The sequence below is a fragment of the Marmota flaviventris genome, chromosome 7 (assembly GCF_047511675.1).
Source record: "Marmota flaviventris isolate mMarFla1 chromosome 7, mMarFla1.hap1, whole genome shotgun sequence".
NCBI classification, from domain to species: domain Eukaryota; kingdom Metazoa; phylum Chordata; class Mammalia; order Rodentia; family Sciuridae; genus Marmota; species Marmota flaviventris.
The window spans coordinates 107,707,954-107,732,963 of NC_092504.1; the positions used below are offsets into that span (position 1 = coordinate 107,707,954).

At 38.8% G+C, this 25,010-nt stretch overlaps 1 protein-coding gene across 2 annotated transcripts in view; it reads left to right on the forward strand.

Annotated features, from left to right (window-relative positions):
• The first annotated feature begins 22,498 nt into the window (after positions 1–22,498).
• LOC114085529 (broad substrate specificity ATP-binding cassette transporter ABCG2-like) overlaps positions 22,499–25,010 on the forward strand; it is a 38,244-nt gene continuing 35,732 nt past the window's right edge. For both annotated transcript variants that reach the window (XM_027926709.2, XM_027926710.2), the window contains exon 1: positions 22,499–22,701. In XM_027926709.2, the coding sequence (XP_027782510.2) occupies positions 22,499–22,701 (203 nt within the window). The remainder of the gene's footprint in view (positions 22,702–25,010) is intronic.

Below are 25,010 nucleotides of genomic sequence, written 5' to 3' on the forward strand. Positions count from 1 at the left end.
TCTTTTGCCCATTTATTGATTGGATTTAAAAATTTTTTTGCTCTTCAGTATTTTCAGTTTTTTTTTTTTTAATCTATTCTGGATACTAATTCCTTGTTGTTGGAGGAGTAGCTGGCAGTTTTTCTCCCATTCTATAGGCACCCTCTTCATGTTCTTGTTTCCTTTGCTGAGCAGAAGCTTTTTAATGTATTCTGTCCCACTTGTTGATTCTTTTTTTTTAAATTTATTTTTATTTATATATGACAGTGGAATTTCATTTATTTATTTATTATTTATTTATATACAACAGTGGAACTACTTGTTGATTCTTGTATGGCAGAATCCTGACATTCCCAGGAGCACACAAAACTGTTTGTGGGCTGGGCGCAGTAGCATACTCCTGTAATCCCAGTGGCTCAGGTGGCTGAGACAGGAGGATCACTAGTTCAAAGCCAGCCTCAGCAATGGTGAGGCACTAAGCAACTCAGTGAGACCTTGTCTCTAAATAAAATACAAAATAGGACTGGGGATGTGGTTCAGTGGTTGAGTGCCCCAAGTTCAATTCTTGCTCCCCCCTCCCCCCCCAAAAAAAACCCCACAAAAACTGTTTGTGGTTTCTGGCTTCTCTAAAACTTAATACCCTGCTTGGATCTGACAACAAACTTCAGGTTTGTTGGCTAATTTGAAGTCTCATATAGGTGGCTTGTTTACAAAATTGAACCTTTGTAATGGACACCTCATATCCATACGAGGTGACATGGTTTAGTGCAACAACAGTATTTGAAATGCAGTGTTCATATTTGGGGCTGGTTATAAGCATATCATCTGCACATTGCAAAAGGATTCCTTGATCCTGCTGTAACATTCACAGGTCTTTTGCTAGGTTCTCACCAAACAGAGCAGGAGAGGTTTTAAATGCCTGAGGTAGGACAGACCAACAATAATGGGTGGTTACATTGGTATTAAGGTCCTGTCATTCAAAAGAAAATGGTAATTGGGACCTTCTTCCCAGTGAGATGCAAAAGAATGCATCCTTTAAATGTGCTGGAATCTCAGCAGGGAGTGTGGATTTGGTATTAAGGGCTGAATATCATAAATAATATTACTTTTAGCTCTAAAGTCTTGCACAAATTAATACTCATTGGGTGTGTGTGGGTGTGTACATTTAGATAGCAGGATTGGAGTATTGTAAGGTATTTGACAAGACTGACTGAATTTATTTTCTTTTTCTTTCTTTCTTTTTTTAGTACGGAGGATTGAACCCAGGGCCTTGCACATATTAGGTAAGCACTCTATCACTGAACCACATCCTCAGCCCTCATGTTTTAAGAATTTTTTCCAGAAGAGATGGGATTCTTATCAATGCCTTGCTCTTAAGGGGAGTATTGTTTCTCCCTGGGTCAAGTTACTTTCTCCTTAAACAAATCTTAGTTGGGATAACTTTGATAATCCTTCCCAGGGTTGATCTATATGATCTTGTTCACTTTTTAGTAGACCTCAAGCAGAGCAAGCTTAGTTTCCTTGTCCTGGATGAGAAGTTAAAGCTGGAACCAGAGCGTGTGTTCTGGTGGCACTTTCAAATAGAGTCATTGCTTTTTGGATGAGAAGGTTGTCTGAATCTTTACATAACGAATCTCTTCCCAGGAGAGGGATTGAACAATCTGGCATGTACAAAACCCCTGTGCCTTAATCGTTATTTCCCCAGCTTGCATTCGAGGGGTGGGAGCATGGGATGTGGGTGAGCCTGACTTGTCACTGTTATCATTATCCCAATGCCACTGACTTTAAGTGAGCATCCCACTGTCAGTTGTACTCAGAGGCTCTTGCTGGGCCTTTTTCTTATGGTAGGCATATTGATTTTCAAGGGAGGGAGGCCCTTCTATTCTATCCTTTTTAAAAACATGGATATATTAATTTTATATATTCTCAGTCATTATCCATTTATATGAATATTTATTTAAATAGTCAACAACAAATTTCAAATACCCATTTAGGATCTACTTGGTATCATTTACCTTTAAGCCTTTTTTTGGGGCTATTTTGAAGATTCCTTTGCAGGGGCTGCCAACAAAACATGAGTTGGCTTTAGTTTCTGTTCTCTCAGACAATACCAACTAACTGTGAAGCGTTTGTGTCAATTTACCTTCTCTGTTCACCTAAGTTTATTCTTATGTCCAGGATACTGTGTCCAGTGAGGTTCACATTGAGGCACGATCCTGTATTCATGGGGACTCCAAGGATATCCTTGTACCTGCTTAGCTCTCTGGGCAGCAGGCAGGGCTACACCCAGAAATGTGTGCCAGCAGGTCAAAGCTCAGAGGTTTAGGATACACAAGGTGGGGGAGTATTGCCTCTTCTGGGCAATACTCTGGCCTTAGTTTAGATCAGTGCCTGGAGGTTTTTACCTTAGGTGTTGAGGACAAACAGGTAGTTCCCCTTTATCTCTTATGAGGGCATGGCCCCTGAGGCTTGTGGTTCAGCTGCAGTATAGCCTGCATAGTTCAAGGACTTTAGTTTTTATATCTGGATGGCAGGACCCTCCAGTTGCTCAGCTCATTTTTCATAGCTGCTACTTTTATCCAGAACCTAAGAGGTTACAGTTTTTTCCCCCCTGTGTACAGTTATTTATTCTGCCAGTCTTTCTGTGCACTTAGGTTGATGGAGTACTGTTATAGCAAGAATTGCTCTGCCCCAGTGATGGGTGTCCCCTGGCTAAATGGAATATCCTATCAGATCTTAAAAGGGGGAGATCATTCCCCGTCTCAAGTCAGTCTAGCAGTGCCAACACCCACTGCTATGTCATTTTAGACTGGCAGCCAATTTCTCTATAGCCCAGGAGGCTTTCTGGACTATTCTTCCAGCCCAGGATGATCTATGACTGCCTGTAGTTGGGCTGAGAAGCAGTGCCAGACCTCCCAGCACTGAGTTGAAAGGATAGCCTACTATTTTTGCAAATCAGAGGCAGTACTTTTTTGCACCATCAACTTAGTTTCTGGCTGTTTAGAGTCCTTATCATACAACTGCGTAAATGCCTGCACATATGAAATTTTTCCCACTTACTTTACCTCTGATGACCAACTTCAACTGCAAGATTACAGAGTAATTCAGAAAACCATTAAAAGGCCAGATTATGTTATAGTAAAACATCATCTTTTTCTAAGTCATAGGTTTATGCCTCTATTTGGCCTTTTTAGCCAAAATCTTTCCCAAGGAGACTTCTGGTGAGGTCAATGCAGCATTGACCTTGTCTTAAAGGACCAATAATAGACACAAAATCCCCCATGGAGGCAGGTCATCAGAGAAGATACCCCAAATCTAAGGCTGACAGATGGGAACCTTTAAAATAGACAAATTAGGGGGAAAAATCTCCTAGGTTCCTTACTCCCACTTAAGTGTGATTCCTACACTAATTGTGCCACAGATATCCCTACAAAGAGGGACCAAATGTGTGGCATCAAGGGTCTCAGCATGCACCCTGGGGAACTTACTAGATGGCCAAGTTGTCATGACTTTACTGCATTTAGTGTTTTCTCAAAGTAGACCAATTGGTGTACTAACCCATGCCATTCAGGAGAGAAGGTGGGAAATCCCTGAAACAAAAGAAGCCTCAGCAGCTGCTGGGCCCTCTCTTTACTTATAGGAACAACTCCTCTGATTCAACCTAAGGCATGCTTACCCTGTTTCCTAATTATCCAGTGTTTGACTCTCAACAAGTACACCAGCCACCTTGCATCTGTAGCACAGGTGGGGGAGTTGCTCTAAGTGCAGGAATGCTCTCAAATACCCTTAGTGGTCTCCAAATTTTACAGTGACATCTTGGTTCTTGTCCTGATGCCAATCCAACAATGAAGACAAGGCTGTGAAGAGAAAGAAAAAGAAGTCTCATTACTTTGTTAGCAAAGGAGAAATACAGGGGATTCCTGTCCCAGAGGCTGTGATTCTAATTGCCAGGAGGAAAAGAGGGTTGGTTTATTTTATTTTATTTTATTTTTGGTACCAGGGATTGAACTCAGGGGCACTTGACCACTGAGCCACAACCCCAGCCCTATTTAGAGAGAGGGTTTCAATGAGTTGTTTAGGACCTCATTTTTGCTAGGCTGACTTTGAACTTGCAATCCTCGTGCTTCAGCCTTGCAAGTTGCTGGGATTTCAGGAGTGCACCACCATGCCTGGCAACAGAGGGCTTTTATAGAGCTGATTCAAAGGCTACATTCCAGTTGTGCCCTGTGAGGATTAATAATTAATTTGTAACCTAGAGAGAGAGAGCCATTTTTTAGAACTTCCAGTGCCAGCCCGGAAGTCTCGAGTCCTTCATTTCTGTAGTGCATGAGATGAAGGACAGATAACTTGGCCTAGGACTAGAAGAAGATTAATTTTGCTTCTCCCAGGGTGAGGGAAGGGGGAAAGGGAGAAAAGAAAAAAATCAGTTTTAAAATAAGCTACAGTGACAAAGCATCAAGGATTATGTTCAAAGCATAATCCTTAGGCAAACAGCAAAGGATCACTGTAGGAAGATAAGATTATGAACTAGTTGAAGAACTTGTTCAGGACACGGAACTGTCAAAGTGCAGCAACTGATTCTAGGCCAAGGTCCAGACAAAAAACAGTTTCATAGCGTTAGCTTCAGCTTTGAGTGGGCTGTGCATGATCGTCACAAGCAGCAGAAACGGCACTCTGCTGAAACTTGAGGACAGATATATGGAAGTTCATCGCTGTGGTGATTTTCTAAGGAAGGCTTATGAGGAGTAACCCGGTAATTGGGTCAGGGTGCGACTGTGTCCAATCTCAGAGTGCCCCTCCATTTATGGGCCTCAAGGGAGGGGGTTGCTTCATTCACTTGTCTGGTGTGTTCAATAAGCTGATGGGCCTGGTTTTTCTGATATGAGTTTGATATACCCATGCATTCATGAATTTCTGATTAATTAACTGGTAGTCATTTTTACTAGCATGATTAACTTATTTATCAGTTTTTGTCTTATGGTTGTGGTAGGCAGATGGTTGTTTACTTGTACAGACAAGGTCATTATACCTTAGTACTTGTGTTCAAAATGCAGTAGCTCATCGCAACTACTCTTACAAAGTGGAATAACTTGAGTTTAGATGTAGTCTGAAAACTGCTGTTCTATACGTTATGGAGTAACTTTGAGCAGGGTACGTTCTTCTCTCCACAAAATGTATTTGTTAGAAAAAAATCTAAGTCATTTATAAGTTAAAATAGTGCAAAATCAATTGATAAATTTAAATACAAGTGTGCTTGACTTCTTAAATTCTTTAAGAAAAAATATATGTTTGCCTCTATTAAATGTGTTCTTATAATTTGTTGGGGGCAAAAACAGTTTTAAGATTGCTTTGTTTTGGGGTCTTCGTTAAAAATCAAGGTTACTAAGAATTACAATTCTAATTAACAGATGTACGTCTACATACAAAAATATGAAGAATTTCAGCTGTGTTCTGGTTAGAATACTATAGAAAGCATAAAGTATTTCATCTTGTTGGAAAACAAGAAGTAATTTGTATAAATTGAAAAAATTTGGAAGGATTGTTTCAAAATGTAAGCTTAAGGGAAAAAAGAGCAAGGAGGAGAAAGAGATATAAAATAGTTATAAATATACACTTTCTGATCCTAAGTTATTTTTTCCTAGTATCTTATACTTATGGAGCTTTTAAAAAGGAAAGATAACTATCTGAAGATAGCTGGACATCTTCAGACTTTGACTCTTTTGAATTCTGCTCTATAATTTATAATGATACTTCTACTTTTAGGCTTAAGCATCTGACCCTTTTGCTTCTTTGCATCAGCCATTGTTTAAAGACTAATTAATTATCACTGGGAAAGGAAGCCTGCCCAGATTGGCTGGCACCCAGTTAACTCAAGACTCTGAGGAATAGACAAAAGATGGAGCAATTATGATAAGGATATAGACTCTTCACTTTTGCCTGCAGTTGTCTGGTGGGTGGCTAAAAGCAAGATGAAACATCTGGCACATCTGTCTTCATTTTATATCTATCCCTTTTGCTATGAGTAACCTTTGATTCCAGGGATAAAGTAATCCTAGACCTGTGGTCAGTAGAATCTATGCCCAAGGCAACAACTTTCTCATTGGGATAAGGCTACACCGGACCAATGTTGGGATAATGATAGACCATACTTGATCAAGATCACTTGTGTTATGGTTTGGATATGAGGTATCCCCCAAAAGCTGACTTGTGAGACCATGGAAGAAGTTTCAGAGGAGAAATGATTGGGTGGTAAGAGTCTTAACCCAATAGTGAATTAATCCCCTGATAGGGATTAGTTGAGTGGTAACTGAAGTACTAGGGTATGGCTGGAGGAGGTGGGAATTCGGGCATGGCTTTGAGGTATATATTTTGTAACTGGTGAGTGAAGTCTCTCTCTCTGCTTTCTGAACATCAGGTGAGCTGGTTCCCCCTGCCATACTTTATGATGTTCTGCCTCACCTAGAGCCCTGAAGAATGGAGCCAGCTTTCTATGGACTAAGAACTCTGAAACTGTGAGCCCTCAAATAAACTTTTCCTCCTCTACAATTGTGCTAGTCGCGTCTTTCAGTCAGCAGTGAAAAAGCTGACTAAAACAACTTGCTTGGGCAGCTGTGAAAATCTTTCAACTATGCAAACTTCCAATCCTTGCCCTTATTCCCCTTTCTATAAAACCTCAAAGTCATTGTCAGTCCCTTGAAGACAGGCCTAAATACATGCATCCCTTGTCTTCCCAGTGTTAGCTACACTGATTAAAGTTAACACACACACATAATCAAACTCAAAACAATACACAACAAAAAATCTTGATTAACTGTAGTAGAATTGTCAAAACTAATAAATTAACATTGGCATAGCACTATAATACTATTAATTAGATTAATTATAATGCTCTTAATTATGTACTTCATTTCAATTTCTCTTGTCTTTCCATTATTTTTTTTTCCTGTCCAGGATCTACATTGCAATTAACTCTAACATATTTCATTTCCTTCAATCAATGATGATTCTTTAACTTTGATTCTTTAACCAAGATCTTATTATCTTGATGCCGGTGAAGACATCAGTTAGTTAATTTGTAGAATGTACCTCATTTGTATTTGTTTGATGTTTTCCCATGATGATATTGAGGTTCTGACTTTCAGGAAAAATGCCACAGAAAGGCTCTGCTCAGTGCATCACATCAGGAGTGTATGTCAATTACTGATGATGTTAACCTTGGTGAAGGGGATGTTTCCCAGGACTTCAATATAGAATTACATTTTTTCCCTTTATAATTAAGAAATATCTTGGTAGAAAAACTTGGATTATGCATATATAATTTCTCCTTGAGCTTTTATTCAATAGTTTTGGCATCCTCTTGTGGAACATGTAATTTGTCAATCTAATGGTAGGTTTTTGTTTGTTTGTTTTTTAGTTGTAGATGGACATGATACCTTTATTTTACTTTTATGCGGGGCTGAGGATTGAACCCAGTGCTTCATACGTGTGAGGTGAGTTCTCTACCACTGAGCCACAACCCTGGCCCCTAATGGTAGGTTTTTGAAAAAAAATTGATTCATTCTATGTTTTAAATATATTTTTCTGTATGGAAGAGCTATCCATTTTCCCTTGTTTATTCAAATATTTGTATCAATACCAACTTATGGATGTTTTATTCTATTGTGTGGGTTATAGTCCAATGTTATTTTTACTTAATTTTCTGCTCAACTTGTTGCAGATTTTGGTACTAGTTCCTCTTCTTCCAGATTGGGCCATGTGCCATTTTGACATACTATCTTGCTTTTTTCTTTTTTAAACTTTAAAAGCATTTCCTTACTTTCTGGTGCCACAAAGTGCTCTAGATTCATTTTGTATTTCCCATAACCTGACTCTGGAATGGCCCATTTCTTCAAGACATTCTGGTACTTATTTAGAATGACATTAAAAACCGAGATATGGGCACTATGATGCTTGAAGTTACTTTTGAGTTGTTGTTTTTTTTTGGTATTGAGGATAGAACCTAGAATCTCATGAATGCTAAACAAGTAGTCTACCATAGAGCTACCTACCACCCAGCCCTAAAACTTTCTGTTTTCATGGGTTTGTGACCTCAGAAGTACATCTCTATAAAGACTGGTATTCCCTTTAATTTTATGCACTAAAGAGAACCTGACTGTAGTAGCCAATTTGGATTCAATCTTTTATGAGAAAAAAGTTGAAATTGGCAGAGCTTAGTAGTTTTTCAAAGTTCTCAGTTTTTCTCAAATGATGATCTATTCATTCTTATAAAACAGTGCATACAAGCTTCAACTTATTAGAATCTTATAAGAATCCATGATGTAGAATCACACAGGTCATATAGTCATATATGCACATAGGGTATATAATGTTCAATTTATTCTGCTGTCCTTCCTAATCCCATACCCTTCCTCTACCTTCACTCCCTTCTGTTTAATCCAAAGTAACTCTATTCTTTCCTAGCCTCACCCCTTTTATTGTGAATTAGAATGCACATATCAGAGAAGACATTTGTCCTTTGTTCTTTTGGAATTGGCTTATTTCATTTAAATGATATTCTCTAGTTTCATCCATTTACTGGCAAATGCCATCATTTCATTCTTCTTTAAGGCGGAGTAATATTTCATTGTGTTGGGGCTGGGGATGTGGCTCAAGTGGTAGCGCACTCGCCTGGCATGCGTGTGGCCCGGGTTCGATCCTCAGCACCACATACAAACAAAGATGTTGTGTACGCCGAAAACTAAAAAAAAAATATCAAAAAACTCTCTCTCTCTCTCTCTCTCTCTCTTTAAAAAAAATATTTCATTGTGTACATATACCAAACTTTCTTTATTCATTCATCTTTTGAAGGACACATAGATTGGTTTCACAGCTTAGCTATTATCAGTTGACCTTCTATAAATATTGATGTGGCTGTGTCGCTATAGTATGCTGATTTTAAGTTCTTTAGTATAAACTGAGGAGTGGGATAGTTGGGTCAAATGGTGGTGGCTCCATTCCAAGGTTTCTGAGGAATCTCCATACCACTTTCTAGAGTGGTTGCACCAATTTGCAGTCCCTCCAGCAATGTGAGTGTACCTTTCCCCCCACATCCTCCCAAACATCTATTGTTGCTTGTATTCTTGATAATTGCCATTCTGACTGGAGTGAGATGAAATCTCAGTGTAGTTTTGATTTGCATTTCTCCAATTGCTAAAGATGTTGAACATTTTTCATATATTTGTTGATCAATTGTATTTCTTCTTCTGTGAAATGTCTATTCAGTTCCTTAGCCCATTTATTGATTGTTATTTGTTTTTTTTGGTATCAAGTTTTTTGAGTTTTTTATATATCCTGGAGATTAGTGCTCTGTCTGAGGTGCATGTGGTAAAGATTTTCTCCCATTCTGTATGCTCTGTCTTCGTGTTATTGTTTCCTTTGCCAAGAAGAAGCTTTTTAGTTTGAATCCATCCTACTTATTGATTCTTGATATTTCTTCTTGTGCTTTAGGAGTCTTGTTAAGCTGACTTGATGAATATTTGGTCCTACTGGGTCTCTGTTCTAGTGTCTAAGTGTTTGATCCATTTTAAATTGAGTTTCATGCAGGGTGAAAGAAAGGGGTTTAATTTCATTTTGTTACATATGGATTTCTAATTTTCCCTACATCATTTGTTGAAGAGTCTATCTTTTCTCTAATGTATGTTTTTGGCATCTTTGTCTAGTATCAGATAACTGTATTTATATAGGTTTGTCTCTGTGTCTTCTATTCTGTATCATTGGTCTACACGTCTGTTTTAGTGCCAATACCATGCCATTTTTGTTACTATAGCTTTGCAATATAGTTTAAGATTTGGTATTGTGATGCCTCCTGCTTCACTCTTCTTGCTAAGGATTGCTTTGGCTATTCTGGGTGTCTTATTTTTCCAAATGAATTTCACAATTGCCTTTCTAGTTCTGTGAAGAATGTCATTGGGATTATAATAGGAATTGCATTAAATCTGTATAATGCTTTTGGTAGTATGGCCATTTTGACAATAATAATTTTGCCTATCCAAGAACATGGGAGATCTTTCTATCTTCTAAGGCTTCTTCAATTTTTTTCTTTAGTGTTCTCTTGTTTTCATTGTAGAGGCTCCATTTTCATATTTAGAGACCTTCTCTTACTGCAAGCTTTCCTGGGCACTGATTAGTGTTCGACCCAGCACTCTACCCCTAGAGTGCCTTGAAATCCCCTTCATGTCCCTCATAGCCTTTGACATTCCATGCCTTCTGTGAAGCTCTCAGGACAGGCCTCTGGAAGCACATTTCATTCATATCTTACAACAACAGTACAAAGAGCAAGAACCTACAGAAAACATACTAAGCTGATTAATATAGTATAGTTAAGATAGAATTACTTTGTTTAGATACTTGGGTTAAAGCATGAGAGATATTATGTTTTAATCTTTTTTTTTTTTGTACCATCACTGAGCCACATCCCCAGCCTGTTTTATTTTTTAGGGTCTCCCTAAGTTGCCTAGGCCTTGAAAAGTTTCTGAGGTTGGTTTTGAACTTGCAGCCTCCTACCTTAACCTCCCAAGTCACTGGGATTAAAGGTGTGTGCCACTATCCAAGTCCATTCCGTTTCATTTGCAGGTAGGACTGTCAAAAGTAGTTCTTGTGCTACAGTCATAGGGGATTCCAGTAGATCTCACAGTCACTCTCTTTGATGCAATGTGAAAATTCTGTTGCCCAGTTCAAGAATAGGTTATTGTTATTAACATATGGAGAATATGGCAAATGTTTAATGGGTACACATAGCAGCAAGTCAGCTCCATAAGGCAGTATACACGCTTCTGCACAACCCAGGTAACTGTACCAGCCAATCTGTCTATACTTTAAGGGCACAGAAAGAACAAGTCACCTTTGGAATATGTAAGCACTATACATTGATACAAAGTGTTTCTCAAATGATGAAATCCAAGGGTAATATTGCCTATACTTTTGAAGGCCAGATTCTCAACACATTAGGGTTCACTTATAAATTTAGATATTCTCCTTCTCCCTGAGGGGTCAGTAAAGCAAAAAACTGGGGATTTACTCATATAGTCCAAGGCCTACTAATACTCCTTGTCTCTAATTTGATGTCTTGAGGGGTACATATTTTGTCTCTGATGAATGGAGCTCTGTTTCCTGATTGCCATGTCCTGAACCATTTTCCTCTGCTATGGCCATCTGCCATGATGTTCTGCCTCGTGTCAGATCCAGAGCAATGGAGTTGGCCATTTATGGACTGAACTTCTGAAACTGTAAGCCCCATGTTGTTCTCGTCAGGACTTTTGGTCACAGCAATGAAAAAGCTGACTAAATAGTGGGTAATGCTGACAGCAGGCAAGATAGTTCTAGCAGGCAAGACGGTTCTGGCGTGCAGCAACAACTTCAGACACCTTTATGGGCAGTTTCCAGAGTGTCACAGATGCCCTCATAGTCTTTTCACCTGCATGCTTTAATATTTGATGTAGCCAAGTGTCAATTTCTTCTGATGGATCTTTTTCCAGCCATATTATTTTTGCCTATTGTGCAACGTTGAGTGGTGTTTCTGTGGTGTTGGGCTCCATAGCAAGAAGGACGACTTAAGTGGCACACAGTTGTCTTTTCAACAAGTGATAACATTCTTTTGCTCCCTTCCTTAGCTGTGATTAGAATCCAGTAGGGTTCTCTATCCCTTAATTAACTGCCATAAACTGCATGTAAAGTCATACAGAGTGACGTGTGTGATAAGCTCAGTAGGTTTCCATGTGTTTAGTGTCTCAAGGGCTTGTGTCTGTTTTACTGTCCATTAAGCCTGATTAAAAGCTTTAATATGCTAGTTAGGCCAGTCTCATACTACTCTTCCTATGCAAATCTCATAGCGATCATAATAACTGAGCCAAATGAAGGATAAAAGCTCTCCAGTAACTGAGTATCCCCACAAACTCTTGAATTTGCTTTACTGTGTTGGAAAGTAGAAACACCTGAACTTTCTCTTACAGCCTGAGGTAAGAACTTTATCTTGCCCAACCAAATAAAACCCACGAATTTCACTAATAAACCATGGCCCTAGACTTTGTCAGGGTTTATAGTCCATCTTCTCCCTTGCAAATGAATCAAAATTGTGGGTGTAGCCTTGGTGAGCACTGAAAGGGGATCAGATATGATTGTTAGGTAAACATTTTTACCAGGGTTATAACCATACCACACACAAGATGGGGTGATGGAGATATGATATCCTTGAGGTAACACTGAAAGTATCCATTGTCTTACCACAGAAAGCCAAATGGGGCTTGACTCTCCCGGACTTTATCTATGATAAAGAAGCCATTAGAAAGGTCCAGCACACTGTGATATCTTCCCAACTGAGTACTTAGCTCTTTCAGAATAGTGGAAATGTTGGAAATGGCTACATAATGTGACACAATCATCTTATTTAGTTTTCTATGATCCACTGTTGTGTGCCAAATTCCATCTGGCTTTTATTTTTTTTTTTAACCAGTTACACAGGGGAATTAAATGGGTTGAGTGAATTATGTTTACTTTAGCTAATGCACATATGGCATCTGTTATCTCTTTATTATTATTATTTTTTTTTAGTTGTAGTTGGATACAACACCTTATTTATTTATTTTTATGTGGTGCTGAGGATTGAACCCAGCACCTCACATGTACTAGGCAAGCACTCTATCACTGAGCCACAACCCCAGCCCCTCTATGTTATCTCTTGATTGCCACCAGGGAGCCAACATTGTTTGGTGGTAACAATAATAGGGTGCAGGCAAAATAAGTGCACACGCTCTTTTCTTTCTTTCTTTTTTTTTTTTTTTTGGTACCAGGGATTGAACTCAGGGGCACTCAACCACTGAGCCGCACCCCCCTATTTTGTATTTTATTGGAGACAGGGTCTCACTCAGTTGCTTAGTGTCTCACTTTGGCTGAGGCTGGCTTTGAAATCATGATTCTCCTGTCTCAGCCTCCCAAGGTGCTGGGATTACAGGCATGTGTCACTGTGCCTGACTTTCCCTCTTAATATTGGTTTTACAGCTGACATGTTTAATCTTCTGAGGACTCAAATGGACCTCAGCTGTGGTGATTTGTAGACGCGTATCCCGTAAGATAACAACACATTCTATATTCAGGAATGGGAGCTATGAATACTATGTAGGGGGAAGGCAGCAGGTGTCCAAGCCATAGCATCTATGTTACAATGTTGACTCTCACTGTTTTTTATCTGTATCCATCAATAGTAGTTAACCTGCCTGAGAATTAGTCAGGATGACTATATATCAATGTACACTTAGCTCCCATGTCCACTAATGCAGTTACTCTCTGAATATTTTTTGAAGACCAATGTGTTGTCGGTTCTATATATGGCTTCCAGTCCAGAGATAAGGCTCGGACCTTTGAACCTTGACCTCTCCCCTATTTGTCCCACACCCAAGGGCTGCAAGGCTTCTTTGAGAGAGTCTTGGGCTCTGCTTTCATTATTCTCCTAATAGGAAAGGCTTGTCTTGTCTCTTTTTGGGGTGAAGTCCGCTCTCCCTTTCTGTTTCCCTTTTCCTTATTGAGAGGTAATGGTGAAACTCTTGTCCTTTGGCAATTGTTTCTATAACTGTTCCAGGGAAACATTAGGTTGTTTATCTATTTTTCTTTCATTCACTCCTGCTGTTATTAAATCCACCCACTTCTGTTTACAGGAGACTCAGAGAGGTCCTTCCAGTTTTGGCTGGGTTTTATGAACCTCTATTTTCTGCTGCCATCTTTCTGTGTCCCCTAGGTCTGCTATCTGCCATGCTGCTTTCTGGAGAGACTGCCCTCCTAATGGGGATAATATTGATACCAGGGCATAATAAATGGTTGGAGACACTGCATGTAACATTGCAGCCCTTATCCTAGCAGAAAAAGTCACACTGTCATGTCCTGGGAAAGGCTTCACATATGTTATGGTTTGGATGTGAGGTGTCCCATAAAAACTTACATGTGAGACATGCAAGAAGGTTCAGAGGAGAAATGATTGGGTTGTGAGAATCTTAACCCAATCAGTGATTTAATCCCCTGATAGAGATTAACTGAGTGGTAACTGAAGTGATAGGGTGTGGCTGGAGGAGGTGGGAATTGGGGTGTGGCTTTGGGTACATATTTGTATCTGGCAATTGGAGTCTTTCTCTGCTTCCTGGTCACCATGATGGGAGCTGCTTCCCTCTGCCACACACTCCGCCATGATGTTCTGCCTCATCTCCAGCTTTGAGGAATGGAGCATAACCTTCTATGGACTAAGACCTCTGAAACTATGAGCCCTCAAATAAATGTTCTTCCTCTATAATTGTGCTGGTCAGGTCCTTTAGTCACAGCAGTGAGAAAGCTGACTAAAACAACATAAATAGCATGTTTTAATGCTAGTTCCTATAAATAGTTCTATAGGGCTCCCTCCCATAGAGGTCTAGGTGCCTCTGGGTGTAGGTGCATCTCCTGAATTTGGTCATGTACTGTGAATGGAAAGAAGCAGCCCAACTAATAATACATCACACTTTCATCAGCAGTATTGGTGTAAATTCACCGACATAAAGCAGGGTGAGCATTTACTAAAGCCATTTTAGACAGTTCTACACCATCTGCTCCAGTGTCCCACAAGCAGAACATCCAAGAAGGTACATTTTGTTTCATTTTCTGCCTGAACTTGAACCCCAGTTCCACCAGTTCCATGGGAATGTATGGTCTCATGGTGGTACGGAAATATCTCTCTTTGAAATAGGGAGCACTTCTCGGTTTGTATCCTCAAGATGCTTCTGCTAGGTCTTTAACTTTTGGACCAATACTGGTCTAGCTTCTACTATAGCTTTATCTTTCACCTCAACTTCTGAATCACTGGAAATGTGGATTCCCTGAGTGGGCCCACATCTGAGAGTCCCGCTTTTCATTAGTCACCAATGCCCTAACATGGGCTTGGGCTCACAATGTTCCCTCAGTTCAGCATAACAGCAGTTCATGACCTGTAGACAGTAGTCAGTAAGTTTTAAATGCCATGAGAGCACATTCTTGCTGTCAACCTGCATAAAATGGACCTCTCTAGTTTTAAATCTTCCTGTCCTCTGAAGAGCTGAGCCTGAGTAGCTAATTCCCTGTCTGAGGCAAACTTTTATGCACACAGCAGGGACCATGCCACCACTGTGGCTTCATTCTCCTTTTGCTTTCCTACAACTACTTGGTAGTCCCTTCACTTTCTCATGACTAGTTTGAATACTGCTTTCAATAACTGCAGCACTCCTCTTTGCATTTGCAGTGTCCCCATACTCACACTGGAGTTCTAACTCCTCTAGTAAGGAAGCTACCTCAAACCACAATGAGGCTATGGGCAGTCTGGTGTCTCCTCCACAGACTCTATGCCCTTTTCCAACTCCAGAGCCAACTCAATACTTCCCCCTTTGGGATCTTGCCAATTATACCAATTGTTTGACCCCAGGGCTGAATACACCCAAGCACACTGTTTACTGATCCCAAAGAAAGAACATGGAGGAATTAATGGAAAAATTTTGGATATTTTATTACTTAGTCCTTGGTGGTGATGGGCCAGGATACAATGGAGGGCCCCACTCTACCTAAAAGCAGGGGGACTTATAGGATAGGCTGCATGCTCGCTGCATAGGTGGATTTTCCTAGATGTTTATGAGTACATCCCTTTAATTCAACCTGGGTCACTCTTTTAGATCCTCTCCTAAAGATTGGGGATAAGCTTCTCCTCTCCATTTCTTTCATCACCATATTCTTTAGAGACCTTCTCTCACTGCAAGCTTTCTTAGGCACTGATTAGTGTTTAACCCAACATTAAGGATCTGTTGAGTGCATCTAGTGGACAGTGCACACCTCTCACTTATTTTCTTTCTTCTGCATGTTGTTGAAAAATTGAAAAGAAGTATAGTTACTTTTTATTCTGACCCCATTATATTGAGCTGTAATACATAAGAAAATCACTTTTTTGGAGAGTTTATTTTTTATAAACTTATTTATATAACAAAAACCAGATTATTGTAAGTGATTTGAATAATGTGCTGATGGAAGGCAATTGCTAACTTTTGACTTTATCAAGTTCCATACCTCTGGGGGTGCTTTCTGATCTCTAAAGTTTAACACGTAGCCTTAGGGCACATCCCTTAAACTTCTTTGTCTACAGTATAGTAGAGGAATAACTTGTGTTGTCCTCTTTAGTTGAGTGTTTGGATTTTTGTGAATTCACCTGACAAAAGCCATATTAGCAAGCAAAAATTTAGACAAAGATAGGCCCAAAGAAAAATATGACTTCAAGCAGTGTATAAAATTTGAGACCTCTTTACCATCTTAATAGGTGAGGTGGTGTGGGTTGAAGGCTACTTATGGGGAAAAAATAACTTTAAGATGAATGGAGAGTAGATGGGGGCTGTGATAGTTTTGTGAGAATGTCTGTGTTGAGAGTTAATCTTCTTTAATTACTTCTGAGGATGGGATTTGTGACAACTGAGTTCTTTTTGAAAGTCTCTACTTTTAGGCAGATAAAGGATTTGGGGAGTTCAAATGCCTTATCTCAAAATAATAGTTATCCCTGTATTCCATCTGTCTGATTTCAGGGCTTATCACCTTTTTAGTGTTCCTAGAATTTCTCCTAGAACTCAAGACTACCCACTTTATCTCTGATTGAATGTCTAAAAAGTCATCTCATCAGCTAAGATTAACAGAAAGAATATCTTTTAGTAAGAACATCTAACTGAAATCCCCTGACTCTGGGGATCCAAATGAATCAGGTCTGGCTATTTTCTCCAATACCCAAATGGAAAAAAATCATGGTGAAAAGCTGGAAATATATATCAGTGTAGCTATATGAGGAAGACAAGGGGACCCACATTTCCAGTCTTTTCTTTGGGGGGTACAAACAGGAGTTCCCAGATTATATTGATAAGTAAAACCAGAAGTATGCATAATCTCTCTGTCTTGGTCAAACAGTGGTCTGGCTGGTCATTATCTAAGGTTGGGTCAGGCAGGGTCTTGTTGGCAGGGATAAAAAAAAGTTGCTTTTACCTGGATGTGGGTAGCTTCAATTTAACACATGATTTTTATCAATCAAATCAGATGTTCTTGGAATTCAAGGTGACTGATTCAGAGCAAAGAAGACAGATAGAAAATGGAGGCAGAGATGACAAGTTTTTTTTTTTTTTTTTTTAACCCTTGAAGGCTCAAGTGGAGAGTCAGTGTTTCTGGCAAAACCAGTTTCTAAGTCCTTGTTATAGATTGTGAGATGGAAAGACAGAACTGAGAGGCAGGTGTCTATTTACATGGACAAGTTGGAAAAATGCTTGACTGGAGTAGTGCAGAAAGCAAGATCATTAAAGAAGAGAAGATCAGAGATGGGAGGCTACTGACAAAGATCTTCCATTTGAATTCTGAAATCACTATTGCTAACAAGATATTAAACTTTGAAATTTTGTGTGACAATTTAGGTCCATTGATGCTGCCCTGAAAACAGCTCACACTTGGATGCTCTATCAAATGGGAGTCTGTAGTAAAGGGTTCAAGAAAATGCCATCCCAATATGCCTCTTTGGTATTCCAATTATTTTGAGTGTAAGACAATTGAGGGCCTGGGAACAATTTTAAATCACTTTGCTCCCTCCCTCCAATGACTACAAAGACAGTATAAATTTAACCCTTCAAGTGGAAATTAACTTTTAGTTTTCTATTTCTAAAAGTGCATCTCCAAGACAACTCTTCGCTGAGAAAAAACCTGTGTAACAAAACAACCCCTACCTACCCACACCTTTCCTTCCCCAAACTTGCCACCAGAAGTCCTGAACCCTTTTTCTTTAGCCTAACATTGTCTATAATACTGAACTACCTGGATCCAACCTATAGTCTCATTTTGTTGTGTGTGAAATTCTTGCAAATATTTACATGATGATACTTTTTATTTTGTTAATTAATTGATTACAAGTTGTTTTATTTATTTTTTTAAATTTAGAGTGTGCTAAGCCTATGCTTTATCATATCCCTCTGAACCCTTCAACTTGATATCTTTTTGGCCATAACCCAGGCCCATTCTCTTGTAGTAGCTTATCTGTCCTGTTTTCTGCACTAGCCCCCAGCCTCCCCTTCTCCCAGTGTTCTCTGAACAGCAGCCACCATGTTCTTCTAAAAACATAATTAGTATCATAAAAAGACTCTAGCTTTTAAAGAAGCATGAATATCTTTCATAATAGGGTCTCTTCCCATTTCTTATCATGTCATATCCTACAAATCACTGCCAAGGACCCCACTTGGCATGGGTAGAGATCCCCCTTTTTGGGAACTCCTCTGGTGAAAATTTTAGGGTGAACTTGTGAAAGAAAAATGACAATCACTGATGAATAAAAAAATTTTAGATTCAAGGGCTAATTTGTGAAAATTAAATTCATGTTTTGTGTTCTTGTTCAAATTTGAGCAACCACTAGAAAGTGACTTGAGGCTCCTAACTCCCTGTCAGGTGTCTGATCTCTTGGCAGTAATCTGAGGCAGCAGTTTAAGAAGGTATATGCTTAAGCAGCTGCCTGATAAATAGCTATAAGGCAGAGAGCTGCTCTCCATTTACAAGTATTATTCCTAGAGAAAAAATGTACGGGAAGGCCCTGAGCTCTTGGTCTGAAGCTGCCTTTCCTTCTACCAACATATGCAGTAGTTATCACTGGGTGGATGTCTGGCAGAAGATGTAGACTCCACCTGCATCCTTTTCTCTCCTATGTGCAGTTTTCATTGTGTAAAAACTAATTTTGCACTTTGGTTTTAGAGCATGGTAAGAACTAAAAAGTAGAGAAAACTGTTTTGTTTTGTTTGAAGTACTAAGAATTGAGCCCAGGGCCTCATGCATGCTAAAGAAGACTCCACCACTGATCTATATTCCAAACATTTTAAATTTTATTTTGAGAGACAGTCTCTTGTTAAATTGTCCAGACTGGACACATAATTTTGATCCTCCTGCCTCAGCCTCCCAAGTTGCTGGGATTACAGAAGTGTGCCACTGTACCCAGATATATTTCCTTCGTTTTAAAAATCCTTACTATATTTTTCATTTCATCTTAGGATAATTCACTGTTCATATTGGTTTTAGAAATATATTTTGTTTTCCTTCTCTTTATTTTCCTCTCCCTTTCTTTTTGCTGCAATGTATTTCAGTTGAATGGCTTGGGTCAGACCTGTCTGACCACTGGGCTTGTGACCTATGAATTACTAGGGGGCTGCTTTTCTCTGAGTAGGATTGTTACAACCCTAGTGAGGAACTAAGAAGCTGCTCAGCAATATGAATAGTGGACCTAATCCATTCACAGGGAGGGAAAGTGTATACACATGCCTAACATTGTTATTGAGAAGTTTTAGCCCACTTGAATTTTATGGGTATGGGTGATTTTTCCTGGGTACTTTAGTTCCAGTTGTTGCCTCATATTAGTGGTGAACCTCACCAAAGTCTCATTTCCATCTTGAATCAATGAGCTATTTAAAGTTAAGCAATATGTTACCTGGTTCTCTTAATACATCTTTGGAGGTAAGAAATGTCCTCAGTGACTGGACATCATGTGGGGTGGCAGTAGGGGAAGAGATCACTAGTGTTGGAATTGGCATATGTTGGTTTCTGAAGCCCCGGGGAGATGGCTTATGTTTTTAAAGTAAAAGTGTAAAGTTCCTACATTACTTGTTTCTTCATTTTTAGTACTTCAGGAGAGTAGAATTTTGTCTAATTATTATCATTCACTGTGTTCACATAAAAACCCAGCTGTTTACTTTTAATATCTTGGGTGCCAGTCTTTAAATAGGTTTCTGCTTTTTAGTTTCCAAAATGAATAGAGTGTTGTAAATGCTAAGTTTTAGGGTGTAGAAACAATTATTTGGACATTGCTTTTTTTTTTTTGGTCAGTTTTGCTATGTCAGGTTTGTGTGTGGTTTTCTTGTGTTTATCCTTTTGGTATAACTAGAGTGTCTTCAGTCTCTGACTTAATACCTTTGTGTTTTGGAAAATACTTGGCCAGTATTTCTTTAAATATCGATTCTGCTGTATTTTTTTTTCTCCCAGATTTCTTAGTTATGTATGTGAGAATTTTATCATCATATTCTATGGTTCTTAGGCTTTTTATGGTTTTTTTTCTCTTTTTCCAATCAAAAGCTTTTTTTTTTTTTCATGGTGATGATTTTCATTATTTGCCATTTTCATCTTGGAGATTTTCTAGATACCACTGTCCTAGTTCACTAATTATTATTCCTAATCTGTGTGCAAACTACTGTTGAATTTATGCACTGAATTCTTCCTTTTTTCCCCTTCTGGTGATGGTGATGTAACCCACAACCTAGTATGTGCTCTACAACCAGGCTACATTCCTAGTCCCCTTAATTTTCTTGTAAGAGACAGGGAGGGTCTGTGTTGCTCAGGCTGGCCTGGAACTTGGAGTCATTCTGCCTCAGCCTCTGGTATAGCTGGGAGTGCTGTTATGTACCAGTACATGCTGTGACACATGACTAAACCGGTCAGGGTCACTCCAGAAGAACTGGGCTGGCACGAAATAATGACACACAGAGAAATACCTTTTTCTTTGGGTTCTGCGATGGCCCCTCTAACCCAGCTTCCACCAAGGAGGCAAGGCAAGCAAGAAAGAGAGGGAGCATGCCTTGAACCCAGGTTTTATTAATAGGGGGAGCTAGTCCATGGAACATTCTATCAAAAAAAAGGGCAAAGGATAGGGTTACAACAAACAAGTGGGTGTAATTCAACCCCATCGGGTGGTACCTGCTCCTGGAGCTGCACCTTTCTTATCCAAGCGGAGGTAAAGTCTACCTGTATTGCAATGGGTGCAACACCAGTCCAGTAGCTATTTACTCAGGACTTAAAGGTATATACAAAGCTGCTGTCCAGAGTGGCTCCTGACAACTACATTCAGCTTGAATTCTTAATTTTGACTTTAAAAAATAGATTCTCATTCTTTAGTAACACTCTTTTATTTATTTTCTTGAACATATTAATCAGTGGCTTTAATGTCGATATTTGGTAACTCCAGCTTGGATTTCCTTTGGGTCTACTTCTGTGTTTTCATTTTTGGAACCTGAGCTCCTATTTTCTGGCATGGCTGGTAATTTTGGATTGAAAATTTGGATGATGATAGCTTCTTTGAGAGTGGATTAAATTTTCTTCCAGCAAAGTCTGAGAAGATCATCTTGAACAAATTGAGTCTGGTCTCACCAGGGTTTCTTATATTTGCTGACCCAGTAGTAAAAATTTTGTCTCCCTTGCTGAGAGACTGCTGAAATATGTTCTTAGATCATGAGGGGCTTCATAAGGATGAAGCTTATTTCTGCATGAATTTCCTGAGTGTTACCCCGTGTGTGCAAATACCTGGAGAGGAAAATGCATCGGTGCTGGGCTTGCCCAGAGCTGTTCCCTTCTTGTTGGGAGTTTGGTTCCTCTGGTCCCTGTGACTTTGTTGCTCCCATCAGAACAATCTTCACACACCCCTTGTCATATTCTCAGGAGGATGATTAATTTGGAGCAGCTGTCCTCCAAAGGTAGAGAGAACATTCTTCATGGATGCCTTTGGCTTTTAAAAATAAAAATTAGGTTTATTACAGATGATATTTCAAACTTCTTTCACAATTTCTGTTCACCTTTATTTCTTCATCTAAATCTTTCTAAGGGGACTTTTGAAATTTGTTCAATGAAATACTTTAAATTTTATTTATAGGGCTGGGGTTGTGGCTCAGTGGTAGAGTGCTTGCCTAGCATGCGTGAGGCACTGGGTTAGATCCTCTGCACCACATAAAAATGAAATAAAGATATTGTGTGTCCACCTACAACTAAAAAAAGTTTTAAAAAATTATTTATAAATTTAATATTCAGTTTTCCCTCTAAAGTCTTGAGCTTTTTAACTGTTAGTTTGATTTATTTAATGAGACTTAATTTTAAATCATCCTAGAATTTAAATATGTTTGCCCATTAGGGAAATGAGTATATCTTTGCAGAGGATGTTGGGGTTTACATTTTTAGATGATTGAAGGTGCATAACAACCAGAGATGTAAAGTCTGAAGCTACAAAGTCTGAGAAAGCTCTTTTGTCCCTGACTGCTAGGCTATGCCCCTTTGGGTGATAACAGTGTCATGAACTAAAAAATTAAAAAAGAAATATAGGCAGCATATACATTGACCCTGAACTGAAGTTGTATCATAATATGCATTTCAAGCCAGTCAAATGTAACCTTTATCTGTCTTTTTCTTTATGTATTTTGCATAATTTTCATACTCTTAACTATTTACTTATGAAGAAATTATTTGACACCTATTTGGAGTGCAGGGATTCAAAGTTCTATCTGCCTCTTTTATGGGTTCTGGGGTTGTTCTTATTACAGTGATGTGGGCTGTTCATTGGAAAGAAATCTACTCGCTGCAGCACAGTTTAAAATAGACTTGATGTAAGGGTTTGTTATGAAGGGCTTACCATCTCTTTTCCCTTTCAACCTACCATTACTTTTCCCTCCACAGGAAGGCAGAAACTCCTCAGATGACTTTCAGAGATAATCAAATTTGTATCCCGATGTTGCAAAGAAACACCGATGGCCTGCCCGGGATGTCCTCCAGGGACCTGCAGACATCTACTGAGGGGGCTGTGTTGAGTTTTCATCACATCTACTATCGAGTAAAAGTAAAGAGTGGCTTTCTACCTGGTCAGAATAAAGAAGAGTTAGAAATACTATCAGATATCAAGTATGTGCATAATCTTTTAAAAATTCCCCTTTATTGATCTACAATGAACTTCCAGTTTTTTCCTATTACAAATAATCTGTTATGAACTTTTGCATATACATTTTGTACAGACATATTGATATGTGCTTTTATTTCCTTTGGCTAACCTAGGATAGAAATGATTAGATCACTTTGTTAAAGTATGTTTAACTTTGAAAAGAACTTATGTGCTGTTTTTAAAAATGATTTCCCCATGTGCATTGAGTTTTCTTTGAAAACTGGATAATTAATGTGTTATTTATTTTTCCCCACATAATGTGTCATTTAGTTTTCCCTGTGTATTGGAGGAAGTGGACCTGGCTATGTGATTTACTGCTTTTTGATTGTGACAATATAATTGTAAGCTTTGAACTTTTGTTTTCCAACTATTAAACAGAAGATCTGCTGGTGTACTTTTTGAGCCAGACACTTTTTAGGTACTTGTGCACTTTATGCTCTTTATATTCTAGTAGCAAGGAGGTTGAAATGACTGTATATTGTGATAGTATTTTGCTTTACAAATAGAACTGTTATTAATTTTTTTTTACTTTTTTGGGTACTGGGGATTGAATCCAGAGGCAATTTTCCACTAACTACATCCCCAGTTCTTTTTATTTTTTGAGAAAGTGTCTTACTAAGTTGCTAATGCTGGCCTCAAACTGGCAATCCTCCTGCCTCAGACTCTGGGTCAGTAGGAATACAAGTATGTGCTGTTTCCCCTAATGACAAATAGACTTGTTTTAAATGAATGACTTATTTATACAAATTCATAGACTATAGCAATTTACTTAATGCTTTCTCTACATAATAGTATCAGGTAGAAATTATTTAAATATAAGACAACTATTATTTAATAGAAGTTATGCTGTTGAAATATAAAGTGAGAAACTCTAGGATCCAAAAAAATTCAGTCCATTTTATTTTAAAAGCACCCAGTAATTACAATTTTTATTCTTTTCATCATGCAATAAATTTAGAACATGGTATTGAAATGAGAGCTAGAGTGGTATGGAAATGAGTATTTCTAGAGAATCTACTCACCACCAGGTTCCTCTGTGAGTTCACAGATGCTGGCGATTAGGGGTGTCAATTTTTTTTTCCTGATGTCTAGAGAACTGAACCTGTGCTTCCCCTCTCTAGTGATAGGAAGTGAATCTGGGTTTGCTCAGACAGTATAGACAATATGGTTTTGTTCGTTTGCTCATTTACTGTTTAGTAGGGAAAATAATTGCTCCTAGTCAAAGCAAGCAACTTTTTCAATTTTCCCGACTCTCCAAGGCTGGGGAATGGTTATAAAGGAACCCTTTGACCTGGTGTGGCTGTAGATCTATATGGAATCCTGTTTTTTTGGATGTTTTGTATACTACTGTGGTCTCTTCTGTTACTGGAGCCAACTTCCTTCAGAGGATAAGGGAGTGACAAAATAAGGTAGAATTTTTGTGGGAGTGTGATGGGGAGAGAGATGATCAGGATGTGAGAGACTGCGTTGAGGCCAGGGGTGCTATGCTCAAAGTTCGGAATTCTTTCAATTCTTTCTCCATGAAGAACACTTGCTGTCTTGCCTCTTTCTCAACATCTCTCTCTTGTGTTGGATAAGAAATCCTGAATAGGAGAAAAAGGAGAGGAATGGTGGATGAAAGGCTTTGATCCTTTGGTACATGATTAGATAGAATTGACTTAGGGGAAGCTGGTGAGCTTTTCATGAAACATAACAATCAAGAAAATGTTGGGGTTTTTTTTTTTGTATTTTGTGCTGAAACAGGTAGAAGGTAACATGATTTTAATATGTGCAGGTTAAATAGATGTAAAATGTGAACTGTGTGAATGTCTTTTTTTGTTTATTTCTTTGTGTTTATTTGGTGCTAGGGGTTGAACCCAGGGCAAGAGCTGTACCACTGAGCCATATCCCCAGCCCCTCTGGCTTATTAGTTTGGCTAGTGGACTAGTGACTCCATGCAGTGTCTCCTCTGTTCAAGGCGTCACGTGTTCATGGCTGAATGGTGTGCCTCTCAGCAAAGGTCATTGTCTTATGCTTTCCTAGGCTCATATAAGTGCACTCAAATTTTAGAATTCTTTCAATTTTTATATTTAAAATGGCACCTAGGATTGGGGTTCATGCTTGTTCACATTTCTGGTTTAGGTTTCCATGAGAATGGTTATTCAGTTTTTGGCTGCTATGTTTTAGAAAAAAAAATAGCTCTATTTGTAAAGCAAAATACCATCACAATATACTGTCCATCAGGATTTCTTGGTCTTTTTCTGAGTAAGTATTTTAAAAACCTGGGAAGATT